Source organism: Tursiops truncatus, chromosome 3 (genome assembly GCF_011762595.2).
Source record: "Tursiops truncatus isolate mTurTru1 chromosome 3, mTurTru1.mat.Y, whole genome shotgun sequence".
Lineage (NCBI taxonomy): Eukaryota > Metazoa > Chordata > Mammalia > Artiodactyla > Delphinidae > Tursiops > Tursiops truncatus.
Genome location: NC_047036.1, coordinates 76,041,736 through 76,063,065, shown reverse-complemented (window position 1 = coordinate 76,063,065; position 21,330 = coordinate 76,041,736). Strand labels below are relative to the sequence as shown.

Genomic DNA, 21,330 nt, shown 5'->3' with positions numbered 1-21,330 from the left:
CTTTCTTTTGATTTCCATTTGCCTGGAATATCTTTTCCCATCCCCTCACTTTCAGTCTGTATGTGTCCCTAGACCTGAAGTGGGTCTCCTGTAGACAGCATATATAACGGTCTTATTTTTGTATCCATTCAGCCTGTCTATGTCTTTTCATTGGAGAATTTAATCCATTTACATTTATGGTAGTTATCGATATGTATGCTCCTATTACCATTTTCTTAATTGTTTTGGGTTTGTTATTGTAGGTCTTTTCCTTCTCTGTGTTTCCTGCCTAGAGAAGTTCCTTTAGCGTTTGTGGTAAAGCTGGTTTGGTGGTGCTGAATTCTCTTAGCTTTTGCTTCTCTCTGAAGGTTTTTATTTCTCTGTCAAATCTGAATGAGATCCTTGTTGGGTAGAGTTTTCTTGGTCGTAGGTTTTTCCCTTTCATCACTTTAAATATGTCCTGCCACTCCCTTCTGGTTTGAAGAGTTTCTGCTGAAAGATCAGCTGTTAACCTTATGGAAGTTCCCTAGTATGTTATTTGTTGTTTTTCCCTTGCTGCTTTTAATATTTTTTCTTTGTATTTAATTTTTGATAGTTTGATTAATATGTGTCTTGGCGTGTTTCTCTTGGATTTATCCTGTATGGGACTCTTTGTGCTTCCTGGACTTGAATAACTATTTCCTTTCCTATATTGGGGAAGTTTTCAACTATAATCTCTTCAAAGATTTTCTCAGTCCCTTTGTTTTTTTCTTCTTCTTCTGGGACCCCTATAATTCAAATGTTGGTGCGTTTAATGTCCCAGAGGTCTCTGAGACTGTCCCCAATTCTTTTCATCCTTTTTTCTTTATTTTGCTCTGTGGTAGTTATTTCCGCTATTTTATCTTCCAGGTCACTTATCCGTTCTTCTGCCTCAAGTTATTCTGCTATTGATTCCTCCTAGAGAATTTTTAATTTCATTTATTGTGTTGTTCATCATTGTTTGCTCTTTAGTTCTTCTAGGTCCTTGTTAAACGTTTCTTGTATTTTCTCCATTCTATTTCCAAGATTTTTGGATCATCTTTACTATCATTATTCTGAATTCTTTTTCAGGTAGACTGCCTATATCCTCTTCATTTGTTTGGTCTGATGGGTTTTTACCTTGCTCCTTCATCTGCTGTGTGTTTCTCTGTCTTCTCATTTTGCTCAACTTACTGTGTTTGGCGTCTCCTTTTCATAGGCTGCAGGTTCGTAGTTCCTGTTGTTTTTGGTGTCTGCTGCCAGTGGGTAAGGTTGGTTTAGTGTGTTGTGTAGGCTTCCTGGTGGAGGGGACTGGTGCCTGTGTTCTGGTGGATGAGGCTGGATCTTGTCTTTCTGGTGGGCAGGACTGCATTCGGTGCTGTGTTTTGGCGTGTCTGTGACCTTATTGTGATTTTAGTCAGCCTCTCTGCTAGTGGGTGGTGTTGTGTTCCTGTCTTGCTAGTTGTTTCGCATAGGGTGTCCAGCACTGTAGCTTGCTGGTCATTGAGTGGAGCTGGGTCTTAGCATTGAGATGGAGATCTCAGGGAGAGCTTTTGATGTTTGATATTATATGGAGCCAGGAGGTCTCTGGTGGACCAATGTCCTGAACTTTGCTCTCCCACCTCAGAGGCACAGGCCTGACACCCGGCCAGAGCAGCAAGACCCTGTCAGCCACATGGCTCAGAAGAAAAGGGAGAAAAAAAGGAAGAAAGAAAAGAAAAGAAAATTATTTAAAAATATTATTAAAAATAAAAAATTAAAAAGTAATTTAAAAAAAGAAAGAAAGAAGAGAGCAACTAACTAAAAAATAAATCCACCAATGAAAACAAGTGCTAAAAACTATACTAAAAAAAAAAAAAAACCAGGCAGACAGAACCCTAGGACAAATGGTAAAAGTAAAGCTAAACAGACAAAATCACACAAAGTCCACTGCCTCAATTTTGGGATGATTTGTTGTCTATTCATGTGTTCCACAGATGCAGGGTACATCAAGTTGATTGTGGAGATTTAATCCGCTGCTCCTGAGGCTGCTGGGAGAGATTTCCCTTTCTCTTCTTTGTTCACGCAGCTCCCAGGGTTCAACTTTGGATTTGGCCCCGCCTCTGCGTGTAGGTCGCCTGAGGGAGTCTATTCTTCACTCAGACAGGACAAGGTTAAAGGAGCCACTGATTCGGGGGCTCTGGCGCACTCAGGCCTGGGGGAGGGAGGGGCACGGAGTGCGGGGCGAGCCTGCGGCGGCAGAGGCCGGTGTGACGTTGCACCAGCCTGAGGCGCGCTGTGCGTGCATCCTCCTGGGAACGTTGTCCCTGGATCCCGGGACCCTGGCAGTGGTGGGCTGCACAGGCTCCCGGGAGGGGCGGTGTGGAGAGTGACCTGTGCTTGCTGCACACAGGCAGCTTGGTGGTGGCAGCAGCAGCCTTAGCGTCTCATGCCCGTCTCTGGGGTCTGCGCTGTTAGCCGCGGCTCGCGCCCGTCTCTGGAGCTCGTTTAGGCGGCGCTCTTAATCCCCTCTCCTCGTGCACCGGGAAACAATGGTCTCTTGCCTCTTAGGCAGGTGCAGACTTTTTCCCGGACTCCCTCCCGGCTAGCTGTGGCGCACTAACCCCTTCGGGCTGTGTTCACGCAGCCAACCCCAGTGCTCTCCCTGGGATCGAACCTCTGAAGCCTGAGCCTCAGCTCCCAGCCCCGCCCGCCCCGGCGGGTGAGCAGACAAGCCTCTCGGGCTGGAGAGTGCCAGTCGGCACTGATCGTCTGTGCGGGAATCTCTCCGCTTTGCCCTCCGCATCCCTGTGGCTGCGTTCTCCTCCGTGGCTCCGAAGCTTCCCCCCTCCGCGGCCCGCAGTCTCCGCCCGCGAAGGGGCTTCCTAGTGTGTGGAAACCTTTCCTCCTTCACAGCTCCCTCCTACTGGTGCAGGTCCCGTCCCTATTCTTTTGTCTCTGTTTTTTCTTTTTTCTTTTGCCCTACCCAGGTACGTGGGGAGTTTCTTGCCTTTTGGGAGGTCTGAGGTCTTCTGCCAGCGTTCAGTAGGTGTTCTGTAGGAGCTGTTCCACGTGTAGATGTATTTCTGGTGTATCTGTGGGGAGGAAGGTGATCTCTGCATCTTACTCCTCCGCCATCTTGAAGGTCTCCCACATATAATGATTTTTGAAATGTGTTTTTTTAAGTGTATACTCTATAACAGGGCTTTGTTTGTTTATTACAAAGATGAGACTGGCTTTGAATGAAAGAGCCACTTGCCAATCTGGAGTGTCAACACAGTGAAAACTATTTTTACACTGAACAGTAGCCACTCCCATTCTCACTTGATCCCACGTAGTCAGGCTTTTGCCCCCAACGAACTGCTCTTGTCAAGGTCACCTGTGACCACCACGTTGCTAAGTTCAATGGCCAGTGTTTAACCTACATCTTACCTGATCAGCAGCCACACTGGACTTGTCTGATAGCTTCCTTCCTTAAAACAGGTTTTTTCAGTTGGCTTCCAGAACAGAGGGCTCTGTTTTCTTCTTACCTCATCACATGCTCTTTCTTCATCTCCCCCGCAGATTTTTCCTCGTTTTCCTCCTGATTTAATTCTGGAGACCCTCAGAGATCACTCCCTGGGCATCTTCTCTGTCTATACCTGCCCCCATGGTGCCTTCACCCACCCTTGTGCTTTCCATACCACCTAAGATTGACAGCGACAAACATATAGATCCACTCCTTAACTCCACGTCCAACTGCCTGCTTGAAATCTCCATTTGGACGTCTAATAGGCTTCTCCAGTTCAGCAGGTCCAAAGCCAGACTTCTCACCCACAGCGCCCCAAATCTGCTCCTCCGTCAGGATTCTCTCTCGTTCGTTGCTAACACTAAAAATCTTGGAGTCATTTTTTATTCTTTTCTTTCATTCTCATCAAGTCCATTCAGCAACTTGCAAACTTCTCCTTCAGAATATAGTCAGAAATCACCCTTATCATCTCAATCATTCTGTTTCCTGTTGAAGCCACTGTCAGTTTCATGTGGGCAGCAGCAAGAGCCTCCTGTTCTCCTTCCTTCCACATAACATCAACAAAATAGTTTAACTCCTCTGCTCGAAGCCCTGTAGTTGTTTCCCATCTCAGTCTGTGTACAACCAGTATCCTCATAGAGCCCTCTGACGCTCCTGGTGATCTGGCCCTGCGATCCCTCTGCCCTGAACTTCTGCTACTTTGCCCCTCCCTCCCTCTGCTCTGTCCCAGCCTCTTTGCTGTTCCTCAGGTGCACCATATACCTCCCCACCTCAGGATCTTTCCCTCCATCTGTGACACTCTTTCTTCAGGTGTCCACCTGCCTTGCTTCTTTACCTTCTTTAGGTCTATGCACAAATGTCACATCAGGGTGATAGCCATACCAACCCTATTTAAAATCGAAACTTCTTTTCCTTGACATTACGTTTCTTCTATCCTGCTTTGTTTTCTCCATCGAAGTAATCACCATTTGACATACGATGCATTTCATTTACTTATTTTATCATGTATTTTCCATCACTTGAATGTGAGCTTCATGAAGGCAGGGGTTTTTGAGTGCTTTGTTTATTGTGGCATCCTCAATACCTATTAAGGTATGTGGCACGTAATAGGTGCTTAATAAATATTTGCTAAATACCTGAAGTTTGACTGAATACTGGAAATTATGGCTCTTCCTTCTCTAAATAAATATAGCATTTGACACCTGATGTTAATGCAAAGGCAATTAGAACAGCATGCCTTAGTGAAAAGTACAAAGTTTCAGTATAATTAAGAAAGATATTTGTATATAATTCAAAAGGGAGAATTAATGGGTTAAAATGTCTAGGTGTCTGAGTAATCTTTGTACTTAAAAAATACTGAAGGGTTGTATTTGAATAAAAAGTAGTCTGTGCATTTACCAAGATACTTATAACTTTTTCACCATTATAATATCAAGTGAGTTAATGCCATCTGGTTGTTAAATTTTACACAAAAATAAATGTACCATGAATGGAAAGAAACAATAATAATAGTGCTTTACACTGTATAGGGCACTATTATTACATACATTAGTTCAATATTAGGGGGTAACAAGGATGCTTCCTATTGTACCAATTTTGCCGGTGCAAAAAGTGAGGCAGGTTTAGAGGTATAGCAAAAAAGGAGGTTTAGAGATTGTTCAGCTAGTGTGAATTTGGGGTGATTGATCTGAGATTCAAATCCAGCACTCCTGATTTTAAAGTCCATGCCCCTTTCACCTCGGTCTGGTATTCAGTATGTCCTGAAGCCATTAAGGGCTCGATAAAGTGCCAAGAAGTCAGTAAACCCACTTGGGTGGTGTGCACCGTACTGCAAGTTTGAACAACAAATTTTATCTGTCGCTAAACTACAGATTTCAAGTGAAGGTGAAATAATGTTAATCTGCATGTAATTATTTAACTTTCTGATCACCTGCATTTTGGCAGGCAAGACGGACTGCCACCTTTACGATAATCAGCTAATAAATCCTCAGGATTGTTACACTTTTATGCAGAGCAGTAATCTGAACAAATTGTCTGCTGACAGCTGTGGTAAATTGCCAAGAATGAGTGCTGTCAGAGAACAAGTTGTTTTTATGAACGTGCAGAGTAAGTAAATCCCATGTCAAGCAATTTCATTCAGTCAGAGTTATTTGCAATCCAATATAGCAAGATTTATAGCATTATTTATTAGTGTGCAAAATGCTTTTTTATCTTTAAAGTGGCATTGATTTGGGGCACATATATTTTAGGTTGGTGGATTACTACTAACTTTATTTGTTGCATTGTGATCAGGGCCGAGGCATTGGTACTGCCCATGACAATAAAGTGCTATAGATGTACACTTCAGTAGAGAGTTCTATTTCAACACAATTTTTATTAATAATATAGAAGAAAAAGTTATCCCAAATGGGCAAGTTCCGGGTGAAGAACAAATGCTTTCAACCATAAAATAAATCTATGACTCTATATTTAATGCCAAAGGAAAGAGAATGTGGAATGAGTACCTCCTATGTACTATACATAGTACATGTATGTCTGTCCAGGTATAGTGTGGAAAATGAGGAAAACAGCCTTTGACTTTGCATGTTAACCAAATTAATGTTTTCTTAAAGTTGAAGGTCACTGCGTTTGAGCATTTGACACTCTATAGATTCTGATTTGCAGTGTTTCTTATTTGTGATATAAATACTATGATGATTGTTCTACTTCCTATGTAAATAAGTGTAGGAGCAGTCCTGCCTCATTATTAATTTGAAAAAAGCACAAAGATAACTAGTCAGAAAATTCTAAACTGAAGAGAGTGTTTAATGAAATCTTTCTATTTCACCATTTTTCTTACTAAGGATTGAGTGAAATATCTTATTTGGGAGAGAGACAGTATTTCAGTAAAGAATGTCATTGATCCTTGTCTTGGCTTTTCCTAAACTCAAGCTAAGCCAAATATATTAAGATTTTAATCCATTTTCTTTCATGGCTTACTATTTTTTCTGCTAAAGATTTTCTCAGAAAGTTTATACTCACTGCAGTATTTTGTCTACGATAGGCATTTCCAAAGACAGTTTCCATGCACCATGCAGTTTCCAAAGACAGTGTGTGTATTAAATAGCTTACCTTCGAGGCAATGAATGGGGAAGCTCCCAAGTTTGTAGAAGTATGCTCTGATAAAGCCATCTCCCCAAAGACAGTTGGACAGTGACAACTGCTGACAACAGAAAGGCAATAACTGCATTAGCAGTTAGTAATGTCAGAGGTGGCGTGTTCACTGCATAATCGTGAAACTTGAAAACACATTAGTGGTTACCTATTGAATTCTTTAAAATGCAAAGATTCTAAAGAATTATGTATCATATTGATTTATAATATGAGATCTTATACTATGTGTTTGTTTTATTAACGTAAAGTAGCTCTCATGCAGTAAATCTCAAAAAGCTTCCTGATTTTATCGTTAAATTTGGTCCAGATTAGTAAAATGTGTTTTTAGAAATGACCCCCCCCCACCAAAGAAATTCTATAGAGGCTTGTCTTCCTGTCCTGAAGGCTTCATTTTTAAATGTCCTCTTATCATGATGGCTTCGAAATATCATGAGCTATTACTTCAGGGCACAAAACACACTTAGAAGTTCCTTGTTAGAGGAGATGTAAATTTTTGTTGCAGATATTCTTCCTGATAAGTTTAAGTTGAATTTTGTTTGAATTCTTGCTATATCTGATTATGCCACATTATTGGTTTGTAAATCAGAATCAGAGTGTAGCTGACAGACAGATGGGCTAGGAGTAAACCTGTCAGCTCTGTGTGTTCTTGTTTATCATTCTGTTCACTTATGCTTGTTCAATTAGTATTATATTCAATCCACAGTTTCTTTACTGGGATCTTTTATTTTTTAATTTTTATTTTACACTGGAGTATAGTTGATTTACAATGTTGTGTTAGTTTCAGGAGTACAGCAAAATGATTTAGTTATACATATACATATATCTATTCTTTTTCAGATTCTTTTCCCATATAGGTTGTTACAGAGTACTGAGTAGTGTTCCCTGTGCTATACAGTAGGTCCTTGTTGATTACCTATTTTATACATAGTAGTGTGTGTATGTTAATCCCAACCTCCTAACTTCCTGGGATTTTTTAAAGCCACTGTCCATTTTGTGAGGATTAGTTCAGTTAAAACTAGATGATATAATCCGTAAGTCTACCTAACCGAGCATATGTGGACTGCAATTCACTGAAAGCCAGTCAGCAAGTTCGGGGGCCACTGTCAACCCCCCCATGTCATGAAGCTTCTGCTCGTCCCTCAAAATACTTGCAGGTCACACATGACATATCTGATGTATGGGCTACCAGTGTTAATGCATATATAAAATATTTATGAAGTTTGAATCCTGTCCTATTTTAAATTAAAAAATACATCCAAATAGGCCTAACATTTACTTCCTGTACCCCGTGTGTACATCAACGGTGCTAATCACAAAACTGTTTCATCTGAGTAAAACTATCATTGGTTACTGGTTTAGGCATGGCAGAAGGAAAGGCGGGGAGAAAAAAGGTGACAAGAATACTGAAAATTTTCTCCTTGAACTTAGGGGAAAACGTCACCAAATAAATGTGATATATTCCTTTCATGTGACTAAGTAATGCATATAGTTTTTGAAAGGTGCAAAGAATTTCAAGCTTTGCTATGGAAGTCAGTAAATGTGAAGTCTTGCCATCACTTAATTCCTCTGAGCCTCAGTTTCCCCATTTGTGGAATGTAAGAAAATAGCTCTCCAATCTCAGTTTTGAGTCTCTTTTGATTCTTCTATTGATGATTGATTGACTGATGAGTTCGGAACAGACAGTACATTTTAAAATTGTACAATATCAAACTAAGGCATATGAGATAATAAAACTACATATTATAGTTACATAGTACTTTCATCTTTTCAAAGTAGTTTTTCATCTGTTATTCCTGTGTTTTTACAATTCTATGCAAAGAGAAGGCATAAACGAGGAAAGCTGATGCACAAAAAGTTTGTAACTTGCTTGATATCACAATAGTAATGAATAAGTCAGGTTTGTTAAAACTTTGGTGTTCTGAACCCTGACGCGAACTCTGAAGTTGAATGACTTCACTAAAAGCAACACACTAGGTCTGCGGTAGCTCCGGAAATAAGGATGTGAGAAACCAGAAGGCTTAGAAAGGGCTGAATCCCCCAAATTTAACAGAGGCCTGACACACAGTGCACTTAATAAATAGTTAATGAATGAGTGAATGAGTGAGTGTTGGAAAGAAATCAACCCACTCTCTGGGAAGACAATATAGAAATGGTAGCATGAGCACGTTACATGCTAATCCTGGCTCTGCCACTGTCGCCTTTCTGAACCTCTGTCTCCTCATCCATAAGTACTTTAATACTTACAGAGCACCAGCTATATTCCAGCTCTGCACTAGGTGCCTGCCCTTGAGGTGTATCAGGAGATGGACAGGAAAAGACATTTCAATGAGAATTAGTTAAAAATTAGCCAAGCAAACATAGGTAGATACATCATCTCAGGCAGAGGGGTTGCTTCATGCAAACACAAAGAAACAGGTGAGCCCTAGCATGGATGATGGGAGAATTACAAGCTGTCAGGAATTACTTAAGTAGTAAGTGTAAGTCAACAAATGACACCCAAGCTGATGGTAGGTTGTGGAGTGCCCCATTGCCTTACTAAGGATATTTTATAGGTGGTGGGGAGCCAGGAGTGGGACATGGTCAGGTTTGGGTTTTGGACATCTGTAACTGTGGGGATTAAATGGTACCAATAATTTTTGCCTTCGACCAGTTCCCTAGGAAACAGAGCTTGAGGCAGGGATTAGGTGCTGATAGTTAATTGGGAGGTACAATCCCAGGTCCTGAGAGTGAGAGAGAAAGAACATGAGGCAGGAAGACTAGGAAGTAATGCACGGTGATAAGTTACTGGGCTGGCCATGTTCCCTGTGTTTCAGAGACACAGTGGTTGCCCAGCAGGTGTGCCCACTTGGCCACATGTGGATAGGCAATATGGAGAATCCTGCTTTGGAATGGTTTGTGAGAGGGTGGAAGGCATGGGGAGTTATCTTCCCATCACCTATGCCATTGATCTAAGTTCACCGCATAAGGAGAAAACTTCTGCATTGTATCATCTGGTTTCTTTGGCAGTTGATCAGGAAGCCAGATACCATACTCCACGGTGTGGCTGTTTATCCAAGTGCAGAAGTGGCCTTAGAAGCCAGAAATTTGGGGCATGTGGCAGTTGGGCCTAGATGCACAGTGGCAGCCAAGCAGAGTGCTCAGCCCATTTGGGCAAGTGGAAGTTAGGACAGTCCTAGGCCAGCCCCAGGTGGAAGACCTATGAGGACTCAAGCCCAGCTGTTTGGTCACAGTGGTGGGATGAAGACCAGCCCCTTGGAAAGACCCAGCCAAAGTCGAGGCTGAGGCAAAGCAGGCAGCTGAGGACCCAGGAGTTCCTTGTGGAACCCAGATATAAAACAGATGTAAGGGGAGCTGTTCTTTGAACAAAAGAGGAGAATCCACACTCCCTTTTTCACTCCATGCATGGTGACCTGGATGCACCCCCCCCCCCCCAGTGCTCCTTAGAAGACAATTTGATATTAGGTTAGATTGTCTGCCTTCTGGCACCAGCATTCAGACTTTTTTCAGCAGGGTAGAGGCATAATACGTCTGAGGAATAATATTTCATTGCCTGTAAGATGAATTTGTTCTCTTACCATTTTATTGGTCTGAGGAGTTGCAAAGAAAGGAAGATGTAAACAAGGGTAAACATGGATAGAGTTATAATTGTGGAATTTGAGGTTTTTGAGAATTTGTAGTTCATCTAGTTCGATTCCCTCATATCACAGATGAGAAACCTGGAATTCCAGGGGCTAAGTTGTCTTGGAAAAGGTCATCCAACTAATTAGTGACAGATAGAAGGCTAGAACCAAGGGAATCTGATGCCCAGTCTCGGGCTCTTTCCCCTGTGAATGTGTCTGTGTATATATTTTTGGAGTTCATGAACTTGCTTCAATACTTTTAAAAATTTGCCTTTTCATTTTCATAACAATATAAAACCATCAATTTTTGCTTATTCTGAACCATCTGAATGATCACCTAGTATTTCTGTAACCAAACTGTAGTGAATCCTTCCTTTGTTGAGAACATAATAGTACAGGTAAGCCAAGTACGGGTGAATCTGCCTGTTGGACTGCTATAACCGAACACCATAGACTGGGTGGATGGAATTCAACAGAAATTTATTTTTCACAGTTCTGGGGGTTGAGAAGTCCAAGATCAAGACAAAAGCAGATTTGGTGTCTGGTTTCATGGTTCATAAACTGCTGTTTTCTTCTGTGTCCTCACGTGACAGAAGGGGTGAGGGATCTCTCGTGCTTTTTTTTTATAAGGGCACTAATCCCATTCATGAGGGCTCCACTCTCATGACCTAATCACTTCCCAACCACCCCGCTTCTTAATATCATCACATTGGGCACTAGATTTCAACATATGAATTTTGGAGAGCACACAAACATTCAAACCATAGCACTGGCCCCTAGTAATTAGTCCTGAATTCACTTTGCAATACAGTATGTTGCAGGAGTTCCATCTTTGTTCATATTTATTCAATAACAACAAAGGAATAGCAAAAGCTTTTTCTCCACCAAATTCCAGCAATAATCTGATTCGATACCCATTTAATGCAGATATCGGTGATGCTGTAATGCTGACTTTATCCTGAAGTTAATAGGACAATTTTGCTTGGTTATCAGGTGACATTTTGCTTTAAATGGCATCTGAGGATTACTCCTCAGCAGAGTTTTTAGATGAATAGGAGATCTGAGTAACCTCAACTAGCAAAAAGCATCTTGAATTCATTAATGCTCTCTTTTCAAAATATTTGTATACATAGGCATTTTCTATATTAGAATGATTATAGTCAAAATTCTGAACCATTAAATATAGGACAGAACCTGGGACTGTTTCTACGAGTGTACCCAATATTGAAAATTTAGTTGCAGCAGAAAGGTATAATCCTTCCTATAGATGTGCAATGGTAATTTAAATTTTATTAGTTCCATAGCTTTTAAAATTCAATTTGTAATTTTTTCTTAGTTTATCGTCTTCTAAGAGCAATTACTTACAGCATTCTTCCTAGTTCATACATATTTTTAAAGCATAAAAATAACACGCTTCTGTACTTGAAACCTGAGTTAATGTGTCCTGTTCAAAACAAGTCTGGAGGGGCTTCCCTGGTGGCGCAGTGGTTGGGAGTCCGCCTGCCGATGCAGGGGACGTGGGTTCGTGCCCCAGTCCGGGAGGATCCCACGTGCCGCGGAGCGGCTGGGCGCGTGAGCTGTGGCCGCTGAGCCTGCGCGTCCGGAGCCTGTGCTCCACAGCGGGAGAGGCCGCAGCAGTGAGAGGCCCGCGTACCGCAAAAACAAAACAAAACAAAACAAAAAACAAGTCTGGATATCACCCCGTTTAAGAGCTGCCTCACATAGCACATTCCTCCAGGATGCACAATTACAGCAATGACAGACCGGTTAAGGAAAAAGCCTAGATCTTAGATTCCAGAGTGCTAGGTTCAGGTCTGGCTCTGCTAATTACTAACTGTGTATCTCCATTGATTCATGTGACTTCTCTGGCCCTCAGTTTCCTCATTGGTAAATTAAGGAGATTTGGGGGATCACAAATCCTTATGCCTATTGGCACTGGGTACAGAATTAAGTGAAATAGTCCAGCTGTAAGTTAGACAGTATTGGGGACAATAACTCAGAGGACATTTGCTCTCTCTTTAAAGTTATTTAAATTCAAAACTTTTTTAGCACAATAAAAACAACAAATCTATGGACCAGCTTTGATCTGAGAGTGGCCAGTGTGCAGTTCCTTGACTGCATCTTTAGAACACCTACCCCAACTCTAAAGAATTAAGTGCAATGACTCTAATATATAAAAGAGGAGGAAGGCCAACACCTAAACGACCAGCACTTAATGGTAATAGGCATAAAAGGAATCTTCCAGAAGGTTTCAATGTGTTTTAAGAGTGATGCAGTATCATACATAGGAATAGGGCATGAGCAGGACTGGAAATGCATGATCAGAGCGAGTGAAATACCTTTCTTGGTCCCAAGTTAACTAACCAAAAGTACTATCTGAACTGTCATCCCTGTTCAATTCTCCAGTGTTATACTCTCAATCTAGTCCAAAGATTCATTCACATTCAACAAATTATAGGTTAGGCACTGTGCCAGATGCTGGAAAGATCTGTAGAAAATCATATTCATTTTTCTCCTTTTTATTAGAGAATGCATTTGATTAGCTGTTCTTCACCGTTGCATTTTTTAACCCTAAATTTGTTCCAGGTATTATTAAGAACTAATTCCAATTAAAATTTGAATATTAAATAAGGCATTTGATATGTTTTTTCATCATTTAGAATCTAAGGGGACAGCATGAGAGTATTTTGAAATGGATATTGTGTTTGCAGAAACAGTGAGGTTACTTGATATACATCCTAACTTTAGGAAGATGTTTTCCTGACTTGGTACAGACCCTAATTTCCTGCTGTCTCGATAGTTAGCATTTAGTGCAGGCAGATTTTCTGTCACTGACCAGGACGTTTCTATTCTTCTTCATTTCTTGCATCTATATTCCTCTTTCTCCCAATTGTTCCTAGTCTGGCTATCTTTCATGTCATTTTTGATAGGCAAAAATAAAACATAAATGTCAAACTTTGATTCAGTTTCTAAAATCACTCTCACTAAAGATGTTTGAACTCAACCATAAGCTTTGAGGCCCTATTCACAGATGTTTAACTTAAAAGCAAAATAATAAACAATAAATAGAGTGAAGAATAAGAAGGGGCAAAAATTTAATCTGTCCCTAATAGCTGACTACCCCTTGTTTATGACGATACCACATCTATTCATGTCTGCCCCCTTTCTCTCTGTTTATTGCCCTTGTGGTTTTGGTCACCACAGTATCTTTCTCTTCCAAATCAATTGACATTTTTTATGAAAAGAGTCTGCAAAGTGTTCAGCTCTGAGGAGGTGATATATCGAGCATGGGTTGCCATACTATTACAAAGTCTCTCTTCAGGCAACTCTCGTACATAACACTTCAGCTATAATGTTTTCAGAGGATTTGTTTGTTTGTTAACTTAGATTTATGCAGTGTGCTATGAATAAATTGGCATGGTTTTAAAAATGTAAAACATATGACATCATCATAGTAAATGTTCTATTCTCTGCTTAATAACATTTCAGAACGAGGGCAAAACACCTATTGTTTTAGAGTGACACAAAAATTCACTCTTGGTAGTTTGCCTCTTTAGACAGCTCATATTCATCTCTGTAAGCAAAGCCCCACTGATCTGGGCCATCTAGGGACTGAAAGCCCCTACTGATTTATAAATATGGTGACAGTGGGTAGTAATCAAATCAGATAAGCACATTTTTTTGCATCTTACAAGAAATAAGCAATTAGATACTAAAATAATCAGAGTCTGAATTTTGTGAAGTCAGCTGACATGAAATACATATGCTTCCAGTGGTCCAAATGGTATTTCCATTGATTTATTTTTCACATAGCTCTGAGCAGCCTGCACCTCCACTGTTTGATGTGGGAAAAAAAAAAAAAAAAAAGCCTTTTGCTAATTCAAAACATTTCTTTTTAGGTGCCAGATCGACCTGTCGGCTCTCAGTAGGGAACAGACACACAAGCTAGTGTTGCAGCTGGAGGAAGGGGAGGGGCATCTGGTGTTGCTGGTCACCCTGACAGCTTCGGCCACAGTCAGCATCTCTGACCTCTCCATCAACTCCCTGGAGGACCCGAAAGAACGCGAGGAAATATTAAAGAGATATGTACGTATGTAAGCCTCCTCCTTCAGGGTCATGGGTGACTAGAAGAGGTTGTAAATAACTTACGTGGAGGGATAGAAGTACATCTGCAAAGCTGTCTGACAGATGAATCAGCAGAAGCAGAAGGCTAGGCAGATGCAAATACCATGCATATCTTTGCAGAAGCACTTGGGGTACCCATGGATATCTAGACACCTGGTCTTCTCTCAACTCTCTTCCAGAGCAAGTTCTAGATTCTGAGATTCTCCTCAGTAATTTTATCACACCACAAAATTAGCATACAGGGAAACTTCCTGTAATGGAAAGTTGAGTTTATATAATACTTTAAAATGAGTTCATTGATTATTTGTCATTGGAATTAAGATTTCCTTGTCTTTACAAATTTGAAATGGAGTTAACTGCACCTACTTTTTAATTAGTAGGTTGGTTACTGGAGGATAGTCACAGAAATAATTTTTCCTTTCAACTGCTTAGAAAAGCCTCACCTCATTCCTTTAATTTTTAAAAATCGAATGTGAAATATAATGAAAAGGAAGCTTTCTTACCTTTCAATCAGATGTAGAGTGATAGGGTGGCATAGTGAGTCACTAAAATAAGTACCCTTCTCAAATTTTATCAAACCCAAACATTCACAACCAAATCTACCTATTTCCCAGCATCCTCATGGTCTGCATTTCTCACCATGTAGTTTTCTTGAATCAACAGAGAGGGGAGCTCTTACTCCATTGTTCTCTCTTAGTGAAGCCTCGAGAAAGTGAATGTCTCGGTACCCGTGAAGCTGGAAGAAAAAAGAAAAGCTTTTGCACTTAAAATTACAAAGCTTGTATTGTACAATGCTGCCAGGTGTTTAGAAGGCTCCTCTAGACACTCAGTCATGAAACCAAGCTCTGACTAACAAAGAACCGCTTAATTTTCTTTTTTTTTTTTAGATTTTAAAATATTCCTATTTGCTGACTGACATCCTTCCAATAACTGAATTTAATAAAGATGTACCTTATCAGGCTGTGCAGATAACATGAAGTGCTGGTACTAATGCTCTACAATATTCTTCAAACAGATTAGCAGGATGTGTGCTTCAGCAAATTTATTCTGGCTATCTCCACTGAATCAGCTGTCTGCTAATGCTTGTACAACTCATCCACCAATGGTGTTATCATAAACAGTTTAATAGAGGTGACTTAGCAAGGCTAAATAGTATATATTTTTAAACCACCTAAGAGCCAAAGGTATTGTGTGGCCTCTTCTAATATATAATTGCAGTTGTGAAAATTATTTCACATTTTGGTACCCACCAAGACATATTCTCCTGTTCACAGAAGTGAGACTCATGAATCAAAACAATTTTAAAGAAATTAATTCATATATTAATATAAAAATGATTCTAGGTATTATAACATTGTATTTGATGGATTAATATTCGATACTATCCCATATATTAGAATGATACTACGGGCGAGGTAATTAGAAATGATCCAATTACTATTATTTTTTTTTCTTTTTGCTGTAAGGGATTCCTTAAATCAGCCATTTCCATTTAGAATTTGAGTATTTGTTTCTATACCTACTTTCAAATATTAGTTATTATTTCAGTAAAATGTAAAATATTATGTGGATGTCCCGGCTAATTCTCAGATTATATTCTGCTCAATATACTAAAAAGTGAACCAAGTTTAAATATACTTTTTTGTAAGCCCTGAATTTCAAGCATAGGCCTGTATCTCCCTTTAGAATCCTATTTGCTAAGAAGCTAGTGTATGTAATATAGCACGTGTATTACGATTACTCATAGCAACGCAAGGACAAAGATCTATGATTTAGGGTTTCAGAGTGTTTCCTTTTTATTCTATAGATTATAAAATGAATGAATACTGTATGATGTTTGAAATATCACTTGTTTTGGAGAAACATACAATATAAAAGAGTTTATTTGGAGAATTATACATATGTTTTCCTGTGAGAACTTGTGTATTTATTTTTTTGTAAGTTTAGGTTCAACCTAAGAATTTGATTTTGCTCTGGTTCTGGTGAGGAGAGTAAGTGGATTGCCCCACTCTCATAAGAAACAGCCCTGAAAAGGTTCTCCGTTGCTGTCATTCAGCTGTTCATTGCAAAGCATTGAAGCCCCACAAATTAAACAGACGTTACTGTGTGTGCCATTATTTGATCACCCCATTCTGAAAAGATGGCTAATTCCATTTTTCTTTTTTTTTTCTTCTTTTTGCGGGGCGGGTGGTGGGGAAGCAGGGAAGGTCAACAGGGGGCGGGTAGTAATGGGTAGTAGACCAAGAGCGATTGTATGACCTTTTCAGAATGGGGATGCTGAACCCTTGCTCCCCCTTGTCACAGTTTAAAAACCAGAGGAGCTAGTTTAGAGAAGAAGTTGTTAGCATTCCATTTTTATTATGACATTTCACAGTCATCTGATTTAATGTCCCTTGACCGGATTGTCCACCGTGAGACGATAGGCTTGAAATGTTATTTAGAGCATTGATAAAAGGTGAGCGGTTCTAAGATGACAGCGAGTCATAAGGCTGGTGGTGTGACATTAATTTTCTCCATAACAGAGATGGAATAAGACGTCACGGTGACAAGCTGTCAATCAGTTCTGGCCCCTCAGAGCATCTCGATGCCATAGGACGGGGTATTGCCTCTCCCGTAATAGAGCTGAACTGAGTTGCTCTCCCTGACAGCTGCTGCAGCCATAGAGAAAATATATTATACAGCCTTTCATTAAAAAAATAAAGAGGACTCCTCTCCAGAGCCTTTCAATCTTTTCCCATCTATTGAGGGCTGAAAGGATGCACAGCAAATCATAGATTCCTCTGCTATGGAAATTTCTGGCTTCAGAAGCCATCCAGGTTTTGAGGCCTTCTAAAATAACCATAAATAACAAGGCAGGAATACCTCTTGATGAAGCATTCCTTAAAGTTATATTGTTAAACTGATATATTTATATTTTTTGCTTTTTTCTTTTTTGATGTTTTTATTATAATCCATGTGTTACTGGCCTAAGCAGTTGAAGTTTGCAATAAATTACTGAGCGTCAGCTGACTCGAGGAAATGAAACCTTCAAATAATAATTACTCCTCCAAATGGAAAGCAGAACTTCGGAGCTGAAGCACCAGAAGCAGTGTGACTCTGCAATGAGGTTACCAGTATGAAAACGATTCTCTGACTGAAGATATTTGTTTTAGTCACAGTGAAACTTAGTTTAAATGGCTCCTAAAAATTAAAGGGCAGGAACCTTTTGCTAAAACTCTTCTCCATCGTTAGATTAGGAGACTTACCTGGTCTGTAACACTCAGTAAGCTCTGATATAAGACGCAGCTTCCCACACCTGATCATTACGACCTTAGGAAGACAACATGCCTACAAATCTCTGAATTATAATACTGCGGTCTAAAGTTTCCGCTTCTAAACCCTTAATTTACAGGAATGTAAATGGAGAGAGAAGTGCATTTTTATTGAACCCTGTCACAGTTTGGGTGATAAACAACTGTTTAAAAACAATAAAAGATTAAGAGCTAATCCTTGTGCTAAACACTCTTTTTTAAAAGTTAGGCTCTGAGATTACACGTCTATCTGCGTTTCCTCCTCTCAGTGTGCCAAGGTCAGAGCATCAGTGTAAACAATGACTAGTCACATGGGGTTGATAAAGTTAATATCGCGGTAAGCTTGTGCTTGTCAGTCTTCTCACATTCTCAATGCAAAGATGGGAATGTTCCGTAGTAACATTTTAATAGATAACTTTATTAGGTAAAACTATGTTATGCTCCCGGTTTTAAAGCATTTTAACGATTATGATAAAGAAGCACCTTTGATTTACTGAATAAAAGTGCTGATCTTGTCATGAGAAGGTTGCAGTGAAGCATAAATAAACAAATGCATATCATGTTCTATAGGTTGACTTTACTCTCTATTTGTGTCTGTTAATTAGAGTTCTGAATTATTGCTATCCCTCTTTTAATTCCTTCTGGTATACGCTTATTCAAACGCTACCATTATTAATTTATGAAATTAAATAGGTTTCAGCATTTGGATCTGATTCTTCTATCAAAATTTGTATACTTCTATACCTACTACAATGAAAAACAAAATTACAAATTTAAGAAAAATTACTCATCCCTTTTGAATTTATTTTTTAATCAACTTGATTTATTTTCGAAGGCAAAAATAAAACAAATAAATTTTAAAAACACCTAAAAGGTGTGTGGTGGAAATACGTCTTTTGAATCAAATATTAGAAAATAGTGTTGAATAATTTAACCCTTATCTAGCACCTACCATTTGCAAATCTGCCAAGAAGAAAAGAGTAGAAAAATAATTAATTTGATGTTGTCTTTCTTATTCCCAAAGTCTGAAGTGTGTTACTTAACCAACAACTTAAGATTCAGTATTAAGAATCAAAAGTCTACAAATCATCATGCCCACAGATAAAAGATTTCTTGGAGCGCTTTGATAAAGGAGACTGATGGAAGAATGCAGATATGTCGTATTTTATAATTTATTGTTCATCATCTACTGCTAATTACTTACGGGGGAGAAATGTTGTGGTATTTTTTACTCTTTCAAAAAAATCTACTTATATAGCAACAATTATCTACATAAATGTGTGTGTGCGTGCATGTATGTGTGTGTGTGTGTGTGTGTGTGTGTGGATGGTGGAAAGGTCATCTGTACTGAAGAAACACAAATATCCCTTTGATAACTTAAGCAGCATCCTGAGATCAACTGTAACACTTAATGTTTCCTCAGCGCACTCTTTGAGACCCTTTATGACCTTTCTTTTCTAATACTGATGTTGGGTTCTTTCAGAGCCCATTGCGGATATTTCACAACCTGAAAGATGTGGGATTCCTCCAGGTGAAAGTGATCAGAGCAGAAGGGTTAATGGCCGCTGATGTCACAGGTAAGAGCCGATGCAGTTTGCCTTTTGTAAGAGCCTATATCAAGCAGCATGCAAGGTGTACACCATTTGATGACTGAACTTTTCATTTCACCTGACTCGATCATCAGAGTAAATAATACAAAGTTTGTTGATCTTACAAAGATTTGCTATCCACCTGATTTTTATACTGTCTCTGCTTTTTAAAAGAAGGGTAACATGTTAACAAGTAAACAATAAAAAGGGAAACAACTTTTGAATTGTTGCCTTCTCCAAGGTTTAGTCAGCATAGTGGTTATATTTCTTCCAGGTTTCATCATTTTGGCATTTTGGGGTAGTAATGCTGTATCTTTTTCTCTTAGACAGTATCAGCTTCCCTCAGATGATATTGTAGCATCAACACTAATAATTCAAACATGCATGAAATCTGTTGCATATTTCACTGAAAAGTTTAGATACATAATACTCAATTCCTTGGTATGAACTGTTGGTATTTGGGTTGCTGATACAATTCCTTAGCTGTCCAAATTCCCTAGCACATCCCACAGATCATTCTGGATCTAAACTAAACATCTACATTGTTCTAAATTTTTTTTTAACCAAGAAGCAGGCCTGTAAAAATGCCAAACTCAGTATGATGTCTTAAAGCTTCCTGATTTGGATATTGCTGTTTCTGTGACATGTTGATTAATTAATTATTTCATCAATTACCAGCATTAAGTTATTGTTTTGAATTTGCAACTATGTGAGCATTCACTTATTCTTTAATTTCATAGGCTTTGGGGGGTATTTATACAATTCCTTAAATTGTCCGTCTCAAGGTGGATAATAAATAGGACTGATTTGACCAATTTTGTGCAGATTTCCCTGTTCCTGAAAGAAAGTATCCACTTATTATTTGTGGAAATATGCTTACCACTGTGAATGGCCAGCAAGTTGACCCTTAAATGGTAGCTAACTTATTTGAAGGGGAGAAATGTATTTTTCCTACCATATAAGGGCTTGCAAACCCATTACATGATCACTGCTGCCCTTAATTCATGGAACAGAATCAAAACCTAATTAAAAGATCACATGCCTTAAAACTAAAATAGCAGATGTCTGTTCAAAAATGGCAATATTTAAAATTTTTTAATGTTTGCATAGTATTGAATGACTATTTACTGTATGATAAAAGTAAAAATGTTGAGAGTTTACAGTTTCTTTAAAGAGGATTTTATCAACTCATTTGTAACCAAGAAGATAATAACAACTGTCAGATATTATTTCAAAATAGGCATACCTGAAAATAGTGGGAGAGAGGATTGTTTGTAATCTTTTTACAAATATACTGACTTGGCTCCTTGTACTAAACAATTAGTGAATGCTAAGTTTATTCACTTTGTATTTTATTTCTGGTGTGGTTAAAATCAAATTAATCTGGACACAATTATTTCTAAATTATTATGCTGCTTTCGTTATTAGAACCAACAGTCAACAGTGAATGGTTGACTAACTGCTTTTTTTTTGTTGTTCACTTTGGACATTAACTTAAAGACCAGAACAGGAACTCAGGGCTGCTTTTACACTACAGAGGTTCTGGCCAGCCTTTGATTCCCAGCAGCAGGTAGATTCAGGAATTCATGGCCAAGATGTTCACCATCATGGGAAATATCTTCACTTTTCTTCAGGATTTTCTGCGGGGTAGGGGAGCACCCAGTGTTGGGCTAAAAACATCTGAAGATAGGGAGAAAAGCCTAAAATAAAAAGTATCTCAGAGGGCACCTAAGTGTTCAGAACTATCACTGGGTATTTATAGTGGGCACAATAATTTCTTATAGAAAAATTCAAGTCCCCTTTACTTCAAAAGTTTATATACTTGCCCATTACACAAGTTAAATGCAATTATATGTTTGTCTGTCTTGGAGAGAAGCTGTCATTGCTTTTGAAACTTCATGAATATGCAAACTACATTAAGCCAGTTGGCTTATATGCCACTAAGCAAGTTAAAGTACATGTTCTCTTGAAGCTGGAAAAAATAGATATATTTCTTTCGTAATGGTTCTAGGTAAATTAATGTGACTAAGAATCACCTTTTCCCTAGGGATTCAGTGAGACATAATTTTGATCTGATAAAATGAACTTTA

General features: G+C 39.1%; 1 protein-coding gene across 25 annotated transcripts in view; it reads left to right on the top strand.

Annotated features, from left to right (window-relative positions):
• Positions 1 to 21,330, top strand: part of MCTP1 (multiple C2 and transmembrane domain containing 1) — a 534,125-nt gene that overhangs the window by 325,401 nt on the left and 187,394 nt on the right. For all 25 annotated transcript variants that reach the window (XR_012330780.1, XR_012330776.1, XR_012330779.1 and 22 more), the window contains 2 exons: positions 14,136 to 14,322; positions 19,135 to 19,228. Coding sequence is in view for 20 of the 25 variants with exons in the window: in XM_073802311.1 (XP_073658412.1) it covers positions 14,136 to 14,322; positions 19,135 to 19,228 (281 nt within the window). In the remaining 5 variants the exon portion in view is untranslated. The remainder of the gene's footprint in view (positions 1 to 14,135; positions 14,323 to 19,134; positions 19,229 to 21,330) is intronic.